The 20,605-nt window shown below is 38.3% G+C and overlaps 1 protein-coding gene across 4 annotated transcripts in view; it reads right to left on the bottom strand.

Annotated features, from left to right (window-relative positions):
* The window catches only part of LOC106081518 (titin), a 178,603-nt gene that overhangs the window by 79,171 nt on the left and 78,827 nt on the right, over window positions 1–20,605 (bottom strand). For 3 of the 4 annotated variants that reach the window (XM_059360572.1, XM_059360574.1, XM_059360575.1), the window contains exon 14: window positions 48–4,466. The exons of the other annotated variant lie outside the window; for it this stretch is intronic. In XM_059360572.1, the coding sequence (XP_059216555.1) occupies window positions 48–4,466 (4,419 nt within the window). The remainder of the gene's footprint in view (window positions 1–47; window positions 4,467–20,605) is intronic. 4 annotated transcript variants of the gene reach the window in all.

Here is a 20,605-nt window from a genome sequence, read left to right as displayed (position 1 = left end):
ACCATGGGATAACACTAACCATTCCATTTGCATGGATGAAGACTTACCGAGAGCAACATTGGTGCGTGTAACGGCTACGCCGGCCTCATTCTTAGCTTCACATGTATAGATACCGACATCACTGGGTGTAACCTTAGCGATTTTCAGCTGCGCCACATCCTCCACCACATTGAGTTCGTATTTTTCGGAAGCAAACAATAGGATATCGTTGAAGTACCATTTGATTTCGGGGAATGGTATGCCCTCGACCTTGCATTCCAAAATTGTGGGCTCCTCTGGAACCACCATTCGAGGTCGGAGCTTCTCCGTGATGCGTGGTGGTTTGACTGTCTTCTTTTTCTTCTTCACAATCTTTCGTTGTTCCATCACCTCCGAAGTGGTTGTCTCCTGCTCGTTTTGAGTGAGTTGTTGGTCTTCGATGATCTCTTCGTCGGCCACCTTGTCGATGCCCTCTTGAACTCTCTTCTGGGTAATCAGTTCGAGCTCGGGCAGAGGTTGGCTGTCGTCAAGCACCACACGGCGTTTCTCCTTTTTGATAATATTGGAGGTGACCTTCATTTCGACATTGCGCTTTACGTCATCGACATCGACTTCGATCAATTGTTCGGTGGTTATGAATTTAGGCAGCGGTTCTTCAGTCTTCTTCTTCAGTGTTATCTTCTTTTGTGAGATCTCTTGCGAGGTTTCTTCCTCTTGGACAACTTCTTCTTCGGCATTGATGACAGTGGCCTGCAAAAGCTTAGGCTGTTCTTCGAATGAAACTTCCTTGAGACGCTTTGTGCGTTTCTTGTGGGCTTTGTGTACAGAGGGTTTATCGACAGTGTCTTCCTTGGTGGTGACCTCTTCCTCTGGCTGTATTTCTTCGGACACGGCAACTTCCTTTTGCTCCTCAATGGGAACCTCTTCGACTTGGTCCTCTTCGGCAATGGGTTCAGCGAATGGTTCGGCAATTTCCTCGGCTACTTCATCGACAGAAGGAGTTGCCTTTTGGAGCTTGGGCTTCTTAACCTTTTTCTTGGGCTTCTCCTTTGTGGGCTTCTCTTCTTCTGTCACAGGAACAGGCTCAATTTCCAACTCCTTCTCCTCGGAGGGTTGTTTATCTTCAGGTACAAATTCTGGAGCAGGTACAGTTTTTTCTGGTTTTTCAGGTTTTTCCTTGGGCTTGGCAGGAATGGGTTTCAGAGTTACTTCCTCTGGCTTCTCTTCTTGCAGTGGGCGGCGTTTGCCCTTAGGCATTTGTTTTTCTTCCATGGGTTGTTCGACAGGCTTCTTCTTCTCACCACGTCTCCATGGCAACTGAGGTTGCGCTTCTTCGATTTGTGGCTCCTTTTCTATGTCAATATGCTCTGCGGTTTCCAACTCAACCGGTTCACCGTCTGGAATTTCGGGAAGTTCTTCGCGTTTGGGTTTCTTAACCTTCTTGACCTTTTTCTTCTCTTCTAATACCACCTCTTCGACAATCTTTTCAACGTGTTGAAGTTCGACATCTTCCAGTGTTTGCTCCTCGGGTTTAAGAGATACGCGCTTAACCGGTTTAAGACGAACTTCTTCCAGAGTTTCTTCTTTAGGCAGCTGTTTGATGGGTCTTCTAACCGGTTTAAGTTTAACTTCCTCCACCTTCTCTTCAATTTGTTGAGGTATTTTCTTGGGTGCTAATACGGGTTGGGGTTCCAACTGTTTATCTTCTTCCTCCTCAACAATTTCTTCAGGAACTTCCTCCTCTTCCTCGGGTTGTTCTTCGGTGGGTTCCTCTTCGCCTTCTTCCGGTTTAACTGGCTTCTTCTTGGGCTTCTTCTTCTTGAGGCGTTTCTTGGTGACTTCTTGCTCTGGTTCCTGTGGTTGCTCCTCAACTTCTTCGATTACTTCTTCTTCCTGTGGAATGGATTCGATAACTTCAGTCTCATCTTCAATCACTTGTTCCTCTTCGGGTGCTTCAGTAGCCTTTGGTTTCTTAACCTTCTTCTTTTTGACCACCTTTGCCTTTGTTTCTTCAACCTCTACTTGTTCTTCGGCCACTGTGGTCTCCTCTACAACTTCGGGTTCTGGTTGAGGCTCATCAACTGGTTTCTTAGGCTTCTTCTTGCCTCGTTCCCACATAACCGGTTGTGGTTGCTCTTCTACCTTTGGTTCTTCGGGCAGCTCATCGATAGCCTCTTCGTATGTTTTTTCAGGCTCTTCGACGGCTGGCTTCTGGAGCTTTTGAGGCTTCTTCTTCTTTCCTCTCTCCCATAGGACTGGTTTGAGTTCTTCCGGCTGTTGTGGTTGTGGTTCTTCGACCAATTCATCGGTAGCTTCTTCGTATGATTTCTGAGGTTGTTCCTGAATATCTTCTGTCGTAGCTGTTTGCGTCCGTTTAACGGGCTTAAGGTGAATTTCTTCCTTTGTGGGCTTCTCTTTGGGTTTGGGTCTTGGAGTTGGTTTCAGCTGCATTTGTCCGATCTTTTCTTCAGGCTGTTGTGGAATGGCCTTGATGGTAGTCTTTTTCTTGACTTCTTCCACCACCTTTTCTTCCAGGACCTTTTCTTCGGTAACTTGTGTTATTTCCGAGAGTTCTTGTTGCTTCTTCTTCTTGCCACGTTCCCACATAACTGGCTGTGGTGTTTCTTGTGTCTTGGGTTCTTCTGGCAGTTCATCAACAGCCTCTTCGTAAGTTTTAATTGGCTGCTCTTGGGGTTGTTTGGCGGCTTTCTTCTTTCCACGTTCCCACATCACAGGTTGCGGCTGTTCTTGGAGTTTAGGTTCTTCTGGCAATACATCAACAGCTTCCTCGTAGCCCTTTTGAGGTTGTTGCTGCTCAACGGGTTGTTGCTGCTGAGGCTTGGGCTTCTTCTTGCCTCTTTCCCACATGACGGGTTGCAGTTGTTCCACGGGCTGAGGTTTCTGTTCTTCAACCAACTGGTCTACAGCTTCTTCGTAGGTCTTCGTAGATTGCTGAGTTTGTTGCAGCTGTGTAACCTGTTGTGTCTTCTTCTTGCCACGTTCCCACATTACTGGTACGAGTTCTTCGGGTTTGGGCGTTTGTGGCACACCTTCCACAAGTTCATCATGCAACTCTTCATAAGTCTTTGGCACTGGCTGCTGGGGCTTCTTCTTACCACGCTCCCACATTACTGGCTGAGGCTGTATCAAGGACTGCTCCTCAGTATCTTGGCGCTCTTGAAGACTGAGGAATTGCGCATCTTCTACTTGGACGAATTGTTGAGGTTCTCTGGGATGGCGCCAGTGCATGCTTTGCTGCTCCTTAGCCAGGCGGGTCAATCGTTGGTGTTCCCGCTGCTCGAAACTCATTAACTTGGTATCCTCAACACTAACGTACTGCTGTTGCTGGGTAATGTCTTGGGTGATGTGGTGTTGCGTCATTTTGGTGCGCTCATCGATTTGTGTTCTCATTGTTTGCTCAATGAAAGTGGACGATTGTTCAGTGCTGGTGAAATGTTGTTTCTGGATGTCCTGAATTTCTACCATCTTCTGCATTTCGTCTCTCTGCTGAATGTATCGCTGTACGGCAGCTCTAGTGTCATCATCTATCCACATGACACCGGCTGCTTGGGCGGCTTCCAGGTTTGCTTGGTGGGCAATTAGTTCTTCGGCGGTGAGATGGTGCAAGTCAACCTCTTCTATCTTGAACTTTTCTATCTGCTTGTGTTCGCGCTGCACCTTCTTGAGGTATTTGCGCATTTCTTGCCATGGAATGTCTTCTCCCTTTACCCTTGGCATTTTGTATTCTTTATCAAGGAGTTTTTCCATCTCCTGAGTCATTTCATTGATTTCGATGCTCTCCATACTCTTGAGCCTTTGAATTTCCCTATCACGTTGTACCTGTTCATGTGTGGCCTGTTGCGGCTGTTGTGCATCGGTCACAATCGGCAATTCAAAGTCACGCAAATACACTTCGTCCAACTCGAATTTCTCCAGTTGCCTTTGAACCGTCTCCACTTGACGTAGCTTGTCACGCATTGTAATCCATGGAATGGCTTCATTATCCGTCTTGCCCTCAATGATTTTGTCGAGAGTTGCTCCAAGGCTTAACAAGCCCTGATCACGCTGACTCTTAATGGATTTCAAGACAACCTTTGCCACCTCGGTCTTAGGTATCACCTTCTTCTCAATTTGAGCGGGTTTAAGATCAATTTGCTCCTCAGTCCATGATTTGATGGGCTCTGGTTTGAAACCAGGCAAGAAGGGTGATTTACCAAGAGATCGACCACGCAGGGGGCGAGATGCTTTACGCCAGGGCACAATATTCGATTGTGGTTGCAATGATTTGCTGCGTGGTTTTTTGGTCTTGGTACGCGAACGTGATTCATGTGGTACTTGGCCATTTACTCCCAGATATGGTCCGAATTGTGGGGGCTGCTGTTGTGGGTAACCATTTGGGGATGGGGGATAGCTATCCTCTCTGCCAGAGGACGAGTCCTCGTCGGTGGAATCAAGTGCTTCCAATTGATAAGCCGAGAAGCGGCGTTCTGAAAAAGGATAAGCAAAAAGGACAACATAAGTAATAAATTTACAAACTGCGGGAATAATACCTTAAAGCATGCTACATATATGTATACCCTCACTGCAATGGTTATTTCTTTAATGAATTTTATACTTACCTCATAATTCCTTCTTAATTTGATATCATCCATTTCTATATTTACCTGTTCCCGTTGCTAAAATAAACACACATCATCTGCTTATCTGTCAGTGGTCACATATATCTAAAATATTCTTATTATTTCATATATTCAATGTCAGTGTTATCCAAATAATGTTGATAAATTTTATGAATGACCAGGCGCTAGTGTTTCCCGTCTCTACAGTATTTTGCCACTCTGCATGACACCAGAATGTCTACTTCGTGCGCCATTGCGCCATGCCATATGTGTGAGAGATATTTTTTCACTTATAGTATGTGGGAAGACTGTTGTTGTTTTAGTTTTTCATGCATAGCATGCGAATTTTGTTGTCTATTAGGTGTATGTAGACTTTCCGTTAAGTAGAAATGGCAACAGCAGATCATGCACCAAAGTTTTAGTTATAAGGATCATAATGAGTCATAATGATGAGACCAAAGGACCAGAATTGGTTGAAAGGAGGAAGGAAGCTTGGAAAAACTTTATGTCGAAAAAATGACTTTCAACACACGAACGTTAGGTGGAAATGCTTATTCTTCCATCTAAGTATAGCCTTTTCAAATACAGTTTGATCCTTTGCAGGCAATATTTTAGCCATGTTATTGGTTTCATAAGATGCTTCACAGCGTTTTTTAAGGTAAGGTTTACCTTTTAAGTAAGAGCTAATTCTAGGCTTCCATAAAAAAACTACCAAGTGTTCCTCTTTTTTCATTAAAACTTCTTCAATTTTGGAAAAAAATTTTTAGTTTTTCGTTCCTTTTTATAGCATTTGCCGGATTTGAACCTCGTTTAAAAGTTGCCCTGTCAGTGTTATCTACCCATTTCCTGTGTACCCTTCATAATTAATAACACCGCTTTCTGGGAAATTTGTGATTACCAATCAACATCATTAGTCAGTTGTTAAATCATCGTCCAACTATTAAGGTGTCCGTCCGTCGCATAACGCATAGAATAAAAAAAAAAACAAGTAAAAAGGCATTAAGTTCGGCCGGGCCGAACTTTGGCTACCCACCACCTCGGGTATGTATGTAAACCCCATTTCGTCACAATCCGGTAAACATTGGATAACTTAAGCACAAAAATTCGGCACGGACATTGAGTGGTCCAATATATATGTCACTATTAAATTTTGTAGAACAAAATATTGGTCTTTATGGCAGATATATCCAATTATAAACTGATCTGAACCATATTAAGGTCGGATATCGTGGGGCTCAGAAAAACTCACTGTTTCAAATTTCAGTGAAATCGGGTAATAAATAAAGTTTTTATTGGCTTCAGACCCCTTATCGGCAGATCGGTCTATATGGCAGCTATATCTAAATAAAGTCCGATCTGAACCATATTTAGATTGGGTATCAGAAGGCTGAAAATAACTAAATGTTTAAAATTTTAGCGAAATCGGATAAAAAACCAAGCTTTTATGGACTTAAGACCCTTTATGGGGAGATCGGTCTATATGAGAGCTACATCTAAACATAGTCCGATCTGAACCATATTTACGTCAGATGTCGGATGCTTAATATAACCCACTGTTTTAAATATCAGCGAAATCGGGCAATAAATAAAGCTTTTATGGGCTTCAGACCCTTTATCGGGAGATCGGTCTATATGGCAGCTACAATATATCTAAATATGGACCGATCTAACCCATATTTAGGTCAGATGTCGGAAGGCTTAAAATAGCCCACTGTTGCAAATTTCAGCGAAATCGGGTTATAAATAAAACTTTTATGGTCTTCAGACTCTTTATATGGGAGATCGGTCTATATGGTAGCTATATCTAAATATAGTCCGATCTGAATCATATTTGGGTCAGTTGTCGGGACGCCTTTAACTACTTACTGTTTCATTTCAATTTCAGCAAAATCGCATGAAAAATAAAGTTAAAGCTGGGCATTAGACCCTTTATAGGAAAATCGGTCTACAGGGTGGCTGATGAATATTGCTACAATGATGAATATTGCTACATTTTTTTTTCGGTGTATGGAATACATTTTTCTTTTATTCATGTTAAATTAAATTATTAAATTAATTATTAAATTATTATTAATTAAATTAATTAATTAATTAATTAAATTAATTATTAAATTATTATTATTAAATAGAAAAAAAGTTATTACATTTTTTTTTGGTAGCGGCTTTCATCAGCCACCCTGTATATAGCAGCTATATCCAAATATGGTCTGATTTGGCCCGTTTAAGAACTTATCAAAAAGACGTATCTGTGCCAAATTTCAGCTCAATATCTCAATTTTTGAAGGCTGTAGAGTGATTACAACAGACGGACAGACACACGGACATCGTTAAATCGTCTTAGAATTTTACGACGATCCGAAATATATATACTTTGTAGGGTCGGAAAATGATATTTCGATGTGTTGCAAACGGAATGACTAAATGAATATTCCCCCTATCCTACGGTGGTGGGTATAATAAATACAGTTTTGTAAAAACGTATTGAACTTATTTTTAATTCTGATCATTCTGACTATGAAATAAACAGCGGCTATAGTTGTTGTTGGAAGCCACCATGGCGCAGAAGTTGGCATGTCCGCCTATGACGCCGAGAATACCAGCGTGATCATCAGAAACACTTTCAGCGGCGGTTATCCGCTTACTAATGCTGGCTACATTTGTGAGGTATCCTGCCATGTTAAAACCTTTCTACCAAGTGATATCGGTATGCTGCGTGCCGCTCGGACTCGGCATAAAAAAGAGACCCTTTTCATTCAGCTTATACTTTAATCGGACTGCACTCATTGATATTAGAGTAGTATCCCCTGTTCCTCAGTGGAATGTTCTCGGAAAATTTACTATTCTTTTAGTTGTTGAGCCGAGTTTGAGGTTTTTAAAAAACCCGAACCCTTCCCCTGGCAATATACATTATGGGTATCAATATTGTCCCAAATTGTTAAAATATTTCGCATACCTTTGTCAGTAGCGGAGCTTCTTTGGATAAACGATTGGCAATGGCAGTGACAATAGGTTGGCAATGCACCAACACACTACGCTTAAAATGTGGCAGCGACTAAAGGTTTCAACCATAGGTACCACGTTTCACCTAATAGGATCCCCATCGATGGACAGGTTAAATAACGAAGTTCTAGAGGTTTCCTGACTCTCGTGGTAACAATTCAAGTTGGCAATGCAACAACACACTACGCTTGAACTGTGCCAGCGACTAAAGGTTTAAACCATAGGTACCACGTTTCACCCAATAGGGTCTCCATCGTTGGGCAGGTTAAATAACGTAGTTCAGGGGTTTGCTGGGTCTTGAGGTAACAGTTCACGTTGGCAATGCAGTGGCATTCGGTTGGCAACAACACACTTCGCTTGAACTGTGCCAGCGACTTAAGATTTAAGCCATAGGTAACACGTTTCACCCAATAGGGTCTTCAACGATGGGCAGGTTAAAGAACGAAGTTCCAGAGGATTCAACTATAGTACCACTAGTAGGAGAGAATGTTCCTTTTACTAAGAGTTCAAAATATAGCATTATGCTTGACAAGAAATGAATAGCAGGAAAAATGAAATGAGCATCGTCGAATGTGGGCTGTGTGACGCTGCCCCATCGTGTGTTCCACGGATAAACGTCTACTCATTCCCGATGTAAGGATGTTCCTCAGAAATAGTAGATTTTCGGGAACTCACACCGGTTTGTAGTTGATTGGGCAGCTGGCCTAAACATGCACTACAGGGATAATTCATATTTCAGCCGAACGGTTAGTCTATAGAATCGACTTCCGGTAAATGCTTTTCCACCTGCCTATGACAGCCAGAACGGCAACAGCATGCGTATAGTAAGTGCACTGGGAATATTCCGCAGTTGTCAGACCTATAATATTATATGGTGTTGTGGTCTGGTGGACCGCGTTTTAAAAGTCCACCCACTGTTCAATACTGAGCCGGATCCAAAGAATGGCTTGTTTGTGCATCAAAGCTGCACTGAGGACGACACCATCTGATGCACTGAATTTAATGCTACAACTAATGCTTTTGCTCATCGTGGTTAGACAAATTGCAGCGACCATTGCTGTGAGGCTAAGGGAGCTTCCTTTTGGTCATGTCGCGCCTGCGGACACTGTGTTATACTTGATACAATGTCTGATATACCAGGCAGTGCCTGAGCCGCTTTTTGATAAAACCACTTTTTCTGATAGAACCGATTGGAACTACTATATCCCTGGTAATAGAAGTGACATAGAAGAAGTTACTATACGGATGGTTCCAAACTAGACGACCAGGTGATGAAATTGGACTGCTCATATCGACAAGGTTACGCGACCACTGTAGTGTGAATTGCTAAATTCAAAAGCCGCCCCGACTGTCGCAGATCTCTCAACGAGTTAGCTGTACAGTAAAAGTCCAGCAGTTCTGGGTGCCTGCCCACAGAGCAGACGAGTTTGTGAAACTAAGAACCTCCTTACACATTCCAGGGGAACTGAAATCTGTGGGTATGCCTCTAACGACATGTAAGCTAAGTCTGTAACTTACCCTTCGGTAACAAATGATAGATAGTTACAAAGAAGGGTTGAGAGCATTCCAAAATCATGTGACCATATCTAGATTTGGAGAGGTCTACTACCGCTTTGATGTCGCTGGATAGAACAGACGTCTCAGTCATTGTATTTACCATTACAGGTCAACATGCTGATGGGCTAAAGGTTGCCAGTAACGAATTTTGCAGAAGCTGTGAGGACTTAAAGGAAGAGGGGACTATAGAACATCTGCTGTGTGTGTTTTCCTCACTGGCAGTCAGAAAGTGTTCCACTTTGGCTTATCATTTCTTTGAGAACTTGTGTGAATTAGCGAAAGTGAACATTCGCAAGTTGTTGGGTTTTCTAAAGCGATCTGGATGAATGAACGGTAGGAACTAGAAGGCATCTTCCTTCTCCTCTTACTATGGTATTATAATGACACTAGGAGGTATCTTCCATAGCCTCTTCCTGGGGTATTGCAACGAAATAGTCTTAGGGAGTCTGGTGGCAGACTGCCATTTAAACCTTACCTAACCAGGACATCCAGATATCAAAAGCAAATAACAGTAAACACTACTCCTTGTTTTTCTACTCCGATTCCTGACTATCCACAAGCCTGCGCAATGCATTGCATCCATAAGGGACTTCCAAAGCGTGATGGTTGAAAAAAAAAATTAAACAAACAGTTTACACCATGAAAAAAGACTATTGTCTATAGCAGCGATGTTCAAAATGAAAATGTGACTGTAATTGTGAAATACTCTCTGGAAGTATTTTTATACCCTATACTAACTTTGTCATTCCGTTTGTAACTCATAGAAATATTGATCTGAGAGCTAACAAAGCGCATGTATTCTTGGTCGTCTTCACGTTCTAAGTGGATTTAGCCATGTCCTTCCGTTCGTGTGCCTGTCCGTCCGTCTATATGTCGAAAACACGCTTACTTTTGAAAGAGTAAAGTTAGGCACTTGAAACTTTTCACAAATACTTCTTATTAGTGCAGGTCGGTTGAGATACTAAATGGGCCCAATCGGTCCATGTTTTAGTATAGCTGTCATATAAAGAGATCTCGGATATTGACTTCTTGAGCCTCTAGACGGCGCAATTCATATACAATTTGGCTGACATTTTGCACATAGCATTTTGTTATGACTTCCAGCAGCTGTGCCAAGTATGATCGAAATCGGTTCATAACCTGATATAGCTGCCATATAAGCCGAGCTGGGTCTTGACTTCTTGAGTCTCTAGAGTACGCAATTATTATGTGATTTTGATGAACTTTATCATGAGGTGATTTGTTTCGTCTTCTAACAACTATACCAAGTATGGTCCAAATCGGTTTATAACCTGATATAGTTCCCATATAAACCGATCTCTCAATTCCTAACCGATTTGGCTGAAATTTTGTTCAATGACTTCCACTACGGTCTCCAACATCTAAACCAAGTATAGCCTAAATCGATCCATAACGTGATATAGCTTTAATGGCATGGCAGCTATCTTTTATTTCAAAAAGCAAAATAGTTTGCTATAATAGCAGCCTCCTCTGCTGAAATTGGAATAGCAGACATGACTGCTGTGATAGCCAACATGTGAATGTTTTAAAGCAATATGTCATATGACTAGCTTTTTGCTCCGTTTTTTTGCATGGTGTTGTAAACACAAAATCCGCAAAAATATTCAGCACATTTTTGCTAAACCAACAAACAATGTTTGCTACAAGAGCAAACAAATTGTTCTCCTATTAGAGTATGCAATTTGTTGTTTCAAAAAATAGAATGTTTACTCTAAAATGGTGTTGTGTTTATTTTAAATCTTTGTTTGAGATTAAAACTCCCGGTCGACACGGCTAAGTAGTTGTGATTTAAACCGGAATGTGTGAGTATGCCGCTAGCGACATGTAAGTTAAGTTTTCAGAACCAGTCCCGAAGGACAACGAATGATTGATGGTCACAAAGAGGGGGCTGTGACCATACCAAAACTATGTGGCCTAATCTAGACTTGAAGAGGTCTACCTCTATGCTGTCACTGGCAAGAACAGACATCTCAGTCATTGTGTCCGTCATGACAGGTCACTGTCTAATCGAAAACGTGCTGACACACAGAAGGTTGCCAGTAACGACTTTTGCAGAAGCTGTTAGGACATCGAAGAAGAAGTGACTATAGAACACCTTCTGTGTGCGTATCCCGCGCTGGCAGTCAGGTGGAGCTCCACTTTGGGTTCTCATTTCTTTGAGAACCTGCCTCATTTAGCGGATGTGATCATTCGCAAGTTGTTGGGCTTTTTAAAGCGTTCTGGATGGTTCAACAATAGGAAGTAGAGGGCATCTTCATTCTCCTGTTCCTGTGTTATCGCAATGGAAGTAAACATCTATGTGAGTCTGATGGTAGACTTCCACTTAAACCTATCGTAACCTAAAGATCGTTGAAGCCTTTTGACGTAAATGTTTGTTCAGCTTCAAATAGATTTTGTGCCCTTGATGATTTTTGGGTCAGCAATCAATTAACTGTGTCCAAAACCAAGCAAGAAATGTGCGCAAATTTAAACTAACAACGTTATCCGATTTGCATTAATTGAGGCACCAAATAATTGGAATATGCAACCTAAAAATCCCATCTCATATTATCTCATGGAGTAGCAGTCATTATACAAAAACAACAGACATGTAACTTGGTATTCTTAAATTACAATCTTTTTGCTAAAATAGCAGGACTATTACAGCAAAATTAGCCACAAATAGTGCGGGGAGAGTGTTTGATATTTTCGGCAGACTTCCGTGTGGCTGAAATATTCATGAATGTTATCAGCATTTAATGAGAGTTCTCAAGCATTCCAGGTTTGCCAACCCAAGTGCGATCAACAATAACAGAATTGCATTGAATTGCGACTATATGATTCTCCGATTTTATTTCTTAATCCGTTTAAATACCCTAATTATTAAATGTTATTGGAACTAACTTTAATAGCGTGGTTGTAGATCCTAAGTTTGCGACCATTTAAAGTTAAATTTGCTCCCAATGGGTTAAGGCTGGTACTATTGGGTTGCCCAAAAAGTAATTGCGGATTTTTTTAAAAGAAAGTAAATGCATTTTTAATAAAACTTAGAATGAAATATACTTTTTTACACTTTTTTTCTAAAGCAAGCTAAAAGTCACTGCTGATAACTGACAGAAGAAAGAATGCAATTACAGAGTCACAAGCTGTGAAAAAATTTGTCAACGCCGACTATATGAAAAATCCGCAATTACTTTTTGGGCAACCCAATATATTCGCGATATTTTTCGCCAATTACTTTTTTTTTTTAAAAAAAAGATACTAAAGCATGTCATTCAGTAGAACATTCCCTCATTACTTATGGTAAAATTTAAATAAAACTGTTATTTGCCTAATATCCAAGAAAGTAATCGGGAAAAACATGGGTTTTCAACGATGACAAACGAACATTGTGCCAGCCAATGTTAGAAAATATACTGCTGCTGCTGAAATTTTTCCACCAGGAAACGAGGTATATAATGTGCTCTATCTATGCTCTCAAATTCCCATATAGCCAGTTCTTGTGCAACTTTTCAAGCGTAGCGTCCATTTATAGCGACCTGGATGGACATCAGGCATGGGGTTCGATTGTCCTCATATTGTCTGTCTGTGCCGCCACATTCCAAAGTTTAGAAAAGTATTTTTGTCACGCTGATGTTGCACATCATCTGGTTCAACTTTTTGTCGTCGCCGCTGTTGCTGTTGATCATTAATGTTTTCAATTTTATTTTTATTAACATTTTATTTGTCATATTTCATTTTAATAAGAAACAAAGTGGGCAAAAACGTTTCTTTCACTGTCACCATAAGGCCGCATGCGTCACCAGCAGCTACTATACAACCATCCATCTACACGTCCACCCAAATTTGTCTGTCCGTCCATCCATCCATCGGAAAAGTGTTTATCAAATGCTGCTCTTGGCTAAATACAATGTTTTTTTTCTGAATTTTTTGTTTTATTGAAATGATTAGCATTATTAAAAATAGATGGGCAAATATTTATAACCATATGCAATGTTCTGTTTTCTTGTTGTTGTTGTTGTTGTCTATAGGTCTGTTGTTCTACATATGTTAAATATTCTATTTGCACATAGAGAGTGTCAAAATGTTATATAATTTTTGACAAAGGATTTCGCGTTGAAAACGTAACGAAAAATAATGCAGGCGGGATAGCAGGCACCGGGGAATAGTATGTCATACGTGCAAGAATATGAGAATCATGTAGCGTGAAGTATTTTTATGTGGGATTATAAAAAACATTCCTACAGATTGGTGTTTTTTTGTTCTGCATACATACATACATGGATTAGATATACATTAGAGGTAAAATATTTTTTCAAACATTTGTGTCTTTTTTTTTTTTTTTTGGTTGGTTGTTTATTTTGCTTCCCATTTCGATTTAGTGCGAAAATGAATCTTTAAACTGATTTATACTGACAATTTGCTATGTTTATGAGTGTTTTCAGTCAATTATTGAGTATATGTACACTGATATATAATAGAGTGGGTCGCATTTAGAATGTTGTTGTTTATGTTTCTTTGTTGTCTAGTTTGTTAAGATAATGATGGCATTTTTTGTCTTTAAAATTATTTTGGCATTATGTATTTATTGTTTGTCTTGGCCCATATTCTAGCATTTCAGTTGTTTGCTGATATAAAAAAATGTTTTTATCTTTGCCCTTTGTATGCCATTCCTTTCTATGTTTTAATTTTGTATATATTGGGTTGCCCAAAAAGTAATTGCGGATTTTTCATATGCATTTTTAATAAAACTTATAATGAACTTTAATCAAATATACTTTTTTTACACTTTTTTTCTTAAGCAAGCTAAAAGTAACAGCTGATAACTGACAGCAAAAAGAATGCAATTACAGAGTCACAAGCTGTGAAAAAATTTTTGAACGCCGACTATATGAAAAATTCGCAATTACTTATTGGGCAACCCAATATATATATATATATATATATATATATATATATATATATATATATATATATATATATATATATATATATATATATATATTGAAAAACAGAAATAAGGAATTTTTTTCTTTGAAAATAACAGTTTAACAATGTGTTGCGGCAATTATCATGAAAATGCAATTATCATGAAAATTATCCAAGAATATATTTTCCTAAAAATTAACTTTAAAATATTTTATGCTGAAACATTTCTTAAAGAAATTTTGACAAATGATACAATATAAAAATAAAAAAAAATTTAATAAGAAAAGTGGTGGAGACACAATACCAGACATAGGGGCGTGGTATGGACAACAATTAGAAATTTTTGGCTTAAATTTTCGAGGTTACTTTTTAGAAAAGAGGGTGCGGATATTAATTTTCAACCTAACTTAATTTAAGAAGAAAAAGTACATTTTCCGAAAAATGTTTATGAACATCAACATTTTTACAAAATTTTCTATGAAAATCATGATAAAATTTCGGTAAATATTCACCCTTATTCCCGTTGTCGAAGGCGCAAATCGACAGCAGTCATAGTCGAAGGCGAATATCGCATTTCATGGTATTCTGTATCTTATTCGCCTTTGACAGTTTGATAATGGAAAAAAATATTGTGGTAAATAAAAAGAATTATCTGAAAGTAGCTTTCATACTCTTTCCATAAACAGGTCCGATGGCGTTGGGACGAGAATTGTGTCCTCTAGAGGCTCAAGAAGTCAAGACCCAAGATCGGTTTTTATGGCAGCTTTATTAAAACATGAACCGATTTGAACCATACTTAGCGCAGTTGTTGGAAGTGATACCAAAACATCACGTGCAAAATTTCAATCAAATCGGATAATAATTACGCCTGGTAGAGGCCCAAGAAGTCAAGATTCCAGATCGGTTTATATGACAGCTATATCAGGTTATGGACCGATTTCCACCATACTTAGGACAGTTGTTGAAAGTCATACAGAAACACGTCATGCCAAATTTCAGCCAAATCGTTTTATATGGCAGCTATATCAAACCATGGATCGATTTGGCCTAATTACATTCCCAACCGACCTACACTAATAAAAAGAATTTGAGAAAAATTTCAAGCGCCTAGCTTTACTTCTTCGAAAGTTAGCATGCTTTCGACAGACAGACGGTTGGACGGACGGACATGGCTAGATCGACTTAAAATGTCATGTCGATCAAGAATATATATACTAGACGAATATTTCGAGGAGTTACAAACAGAATGACGAAATTAGTGTACCTCCATCCTATGGTGGAGGGTATAATAATGTTCGGGTTTTTCTTTGCTCGCCATATATATACCATATACATATGTAGTTACAGCAATTAAATTGCGTATAAAATATATATTGGATAGCTATATATATGAATCTTATCCGATGTTGTTTTGTACACTAATGTCTCTGCTATATTTTGTAAAGATTGTATCAAAATTCATAAAATGGCTGAAATGGTGGGAGATATATCCAAATATGAACCAATTTCGAAATTAAATTGGCAAAAAAACACAAATCGAATACAATATATACAAGGAAGTTATATCTAAATCGAAACCGATTTTGATGAAATTTGGCAGACATAGTGAGACATAAATAAGAGCATCTCATATCAAATTTGGTAAAGATCGGACCAAAATTGTAGCTACTGCTACCATAGAAGCGATTATCAGATGAAAGATATGTATGGGAATTATATCTAAATCTGAACCGATTTTAAAGAAATTTGGCAAACGTATGTTTGAGACATCAAACAGCACATCTTTTACCAAATTCGGTAAAGGTCGGACTTAAAAATAAGGCTACCACAACAATAAAAGCACAAATCCGATTAAATATACATGGTGATTTTTTTGCTATTATCTTTTTGGCAACACAGGTTTAAACAGCTCATGTACGCTTCGTGTTTTGTTTAACTGTCAAACATCTTCAGTTTAGTCTATAATTTAACCATAAATCGTCTTATAAACGAACAACGCTTGCAAATTACTGAATTTTGTTATCAAAATATGTGCTCTGTTAAGAAAGATCATCGCGCGCTTTTTCCGTTTTACGACGAAGCTCATTTTTGGCTCAATGGGTACGTAAATAAGCAGAATGTCGATTTTGGAGTAAAGATCAGCCAGAAGCATTGCCAGAGCTACCAATGCATCTAGAAAAAGGCGCAGTTTGGGGCGTTTTATGGGTTGGTGGCATCATTGGACCGTACTTCTTCAAAGATGATGCGAATCGTTACGTAACTGTGAATGGTTAGCGCTACCGTGATGTAATATCTAACTATTTTTTGTCCAAAATGCAAGAGCTTGACTTGCATGACATGTGGTTTCAAAAAGACGGAGCCATATGCCACACAGCACGCGTAACAATGGATGGCGAGTTCGGTGAACATTTTATTTCTCATTCGGGACCAGTCAATTGGCCGCCTAGATTGTGCGATTTAACGCCTTTAGACTATTTTTGGTGGGGCTATGTTAAAGCTCATGTCTGTATAGACAAGCCCGCTTCAGTCGACGCATTGAAAGACAATATTGAAGCATTTATTGGTGAGATACCGGCCGAAATGTTGGAAAGAGTATGCCATAATTGGTCTAACCGGATTGACCATTTGAGGTGCAGTCACCGTCAACATTTGCTTGAAATAATCTTCGAATTTAAAATTATATGGACCGTACTATCGATTCAAATAAAGATTTCATGAATTTTTCTGAATTTTATGTGTTTTTTTTAACTTTTCTAACCTTTCCTTTTCCGTTGTAAAAAAATCTCCGATCATTGGGCTCGTTTCGAAAGAGAAACAAACAACAATTTTAAAATTAAATGGTCTTCGTCCTAACAGACAGAAAAAATACTTGAAAATAAAAATTCGGTAGAGCCCGGCCGGAATTCGAACCTGGGCATACGGAGCAACAGCAAGAATCGTTGCCGTTGTCTAGCGTTCGAAGCTATCAATACAACTTCCAAAAGATGCACAGAATCATGTGTATGCTGTCATTGGAGTAGTTTAATTGTGAAGACATGAAATCTGCCTTTACACAAACACATGCATTGAGAAAAGAACAGCTAACGGACAGGGTTGTCGGGCGTGGTTAGTGTGATGTTTATATCATACAGGCGTTTTCGCAATAAGTTGGATATAAGTATAACAGCAGCCTTCACACCTATTATGGCCAATGAGTTATTCTAACCAAATGATGAAACGTGCCCCATAGTGGTTGGTGTTTGTTGCGATCTCTGGCTTTCCTTTTCCGTTGTAAAAATGATCTGCGATCATTGAGATCGTCTCGGAAGAGAAAGTAACAGAATTTAGTACGCTTTTACTTGTTCCTTTCACTTTTGTTTTCGTAAAGTGGCGTTACCTTGTAATGCTGATGCCTGTAGTAGTTGTACATTCACCCAGTCCCGAAATGGGGAACAACAAGAGTAAATCCTTTGGATAACTATATTTTAACTGGAGCCAGGCTTAACTAGGCTTCCTAGAGAAAAATCTCCACCTGCCACCTATTCACCCTGTACATTCAATGGTGATTTAAGCCATGTATGAGAGTGGTTTATATATCAGAAAAATTATTATCATTCTGCAGAAAAAAAAATTTTCTCCTCGAGCAAAACAGTACCAAAAAATCTCCTGACCTACTATTTGTAAAACATAGGGAGTTTTATCAAAATAAAAAAAAAATATTGGTGCGTTTCATACTTCTCTTTAATTTTATTGTTCGACTACAATTAAAAGTGAAAGATTAACTGAATGGAAAGTTATCGTTAAAATTTATTAGAATCTGGAAAATTTTGATAAAAAAAAGAGCTGAATTGGAACCCAAAATTTCGTCAGTAGTTTATTATTGAAAATATTGCCAAAAGGTAATTTATATCGACTGAGACTACTAAAGTCCAGAATGTTAACGGTAAGTGTTGAAACCACAATTATCCCAGCACTGTTAAGCCACTTACGCCAACGTCTTGGTCAATTTATTTCACTACTTCCTCATTAGACTTTCTATGCGGAAATGTTTGAATTTAATTTTTAATAAAATCATTGAAGCAAAACTGACGCCATTACATTTTTGGTAATTAAAATTTTTATTGTAGACCAACCAAGACCCATATCATCTATACATCCCACTCTAGGGCACCTGCCCAGGTATACCATGCAAAACAACAACAAAATGCACTATATATCTTTAATGAAACATAACTGACTGTCTTATGAATACCCACTAAAATGCTATACGATGGATGTACATCATCAAGGTATTCGTTGTGCATATGAGTGTGAAAAATTATTTATGCTCAGGTATATATCAATCCATGCATTCAATGCAATTTGTCGGGCATAGCATTGATGGTGGCCAAAATTTGCCTAATATATGTATATATCAAAAATCGCTAAATTCTTTACAAGGTTACACATGACACCCAAGTGTGATGGGTGTGACGCATTCGATAATGTTCTAATCTTGGCCGAGATCTTATTGTTTAGCCTTTTTATTTTGACACTTTTTTGTTTGCTTTGGTTGTCATCATCAAAGGCCGCATCGATCATTAGCCCTTGCGATGAGTGTTTACAAAGAGTTGTTTTACCAATGTGTTGGCCAATATTCGAGAAAAGTATGGCTGTATACATTAACAATGCCTTGTGGTGCTATTGGTAGCAGCCACTAAAAAGTGAAATTTAGTTAGGGGTCTCTTCATGGCATTATGGAAAGATAAATTATCTATATAGAACATTCGTAACACAGACATTAGTGTGTGTGCGTATTGCGTTGTCTCCGCATTAGTATGTGTGTGGGTGTGTATATGTTGGCATAATAAAATCTCAGGTATTTTTGGCTACACCATTTCCAGTTAAATATAGAAATGTTAATGTCATATCACTTTTCACTCATTTCTGCTGTCTGACTGTCATGGCACATCATTAAATGCACTTTTAAGCAAAATAACAAACTGCTTGTGGGTGTTGAAATTAGTGATATACATATTTTGGCATAAATAGGTTTATGTCATAGACGCAATCTCTAACATATAGAAACCCATACATATGTATTTATATATATATATATATATATATATATATATATATATATATATATATATATATATATATATATATATATATATATATATATATATATATACATATATATGTGATATAAGTATTGGTAATTATGAATTTATGATATGAATATTATGAAATAAGAGATTTCTATTCAAGAAAAAACAAATAGTAAAATATTTTTTTTTAATGATTTCTTCCATCTTTACACCTTTCGAGACTAAGTTTCTGAAGATGAGCATTTTTTTCGTTTTTACAATCTTAAGCAAAAAATCAGAAATTCGCTTGTATTGGCAATTAAAAAAAATTAAGAAAAAAAACCTTTGATTCTCAAAAGATAACATTGCTTGGGTGAGCTGGGTAGACTGTGTAGAAAAATTGCTATCTAATATACTAGAACTGTACATGAAACTTTGAACCAATATATTCTATAGTATCTATATTTCGTTCATATATATGTAGTACATATATTCGTTTTTTGTCACCGAAAGGAGTCGAGCTAATAACCAAGGAATTCATATTGGTAGGGAAGATTTGATTATTGGAAAGTTATTGGTAAGAATTTGTCTGAGCCACAGATACTTGGACATAAACATAAAATCCTTTGGTAGACATTTCGATAGTTGAGTTAGGCTACCTTTACCAGTGTTTTACCTTATATATCATAGACTGTAACTTGTCTGTTCTGTCTACCAGTTTTTGTGGTATTTTTTCAACATTATATAAAACCAGTAAGGAAAGGCAAAAGTTGGGCGAAGCCGACTATATAATACCCTACAATTATAAATTCGGGCAATACATAAATATATATGTTTCTGAGAGCTATATCTAAATCTGAACCGACTTTAAAACAGATCGTTTGAAAATTGTTGTATTGCAAATCCGGCGATAAATATGTATGGGTGCTACATTCAAATTTGAACCGATTTTGATGAAATCTCGCAGAAATGTTAAGATCAGCAGCAAAACAATCCGTGCCAAATTTTGTGGAAATCGATGGAAAATTGTAGGTACTACGGCCATTTAAGTAAAAATCGGGCGATACATATATATGGGAGCTATATCTAAATCTGTACCGATTTTGATGAAGTTTTGTCAGTAACAAAACAATTCGAGCCAAATTTAGTGCAGATCGGTTGAAAATTGTAGCTACTACGGCCATTTAAGTGCAAATCGGGCGATACATATATATGGGAGATATATCTAAATCTGTACCGATTTTGATGAAATTTTGTCAGTAACAAAACAATTCGTGCCAAATTATGTGCAGATCGGTTGAAAATTGTAGCTACTACGGCCATTTAAATGCAAATCGGGCGATACATATATATGGGAGCTATATCTATATATGAACCGACTTTTACCAAAATCAATAGCGTTTGTCCTTGGATCAAAAAGTGATATGTGCAAAATTTCCTAATGATTGGCCAACAAATACGACCTGCACTTTG

This window comes from Stomoxys calcitrans, chromosome 1 (genome assembly GCF_963082655.1).
Source record: "Stomoxys calcitrans chromosome 1, idStoCalc2.1, whole genome shotgun sequence".
Lineage (NCBI taxonomy): Eukaryota > Metazoa > Arthropoda > Insecta > Diptera > Muscidae > Stomoxys > Stomoxys calcitrans.
The sequence above is the reverse complement of the archived record's forward strand: the minus strand, read 5'-3'. Positions and strand labels throughout refer to the sequence as shown.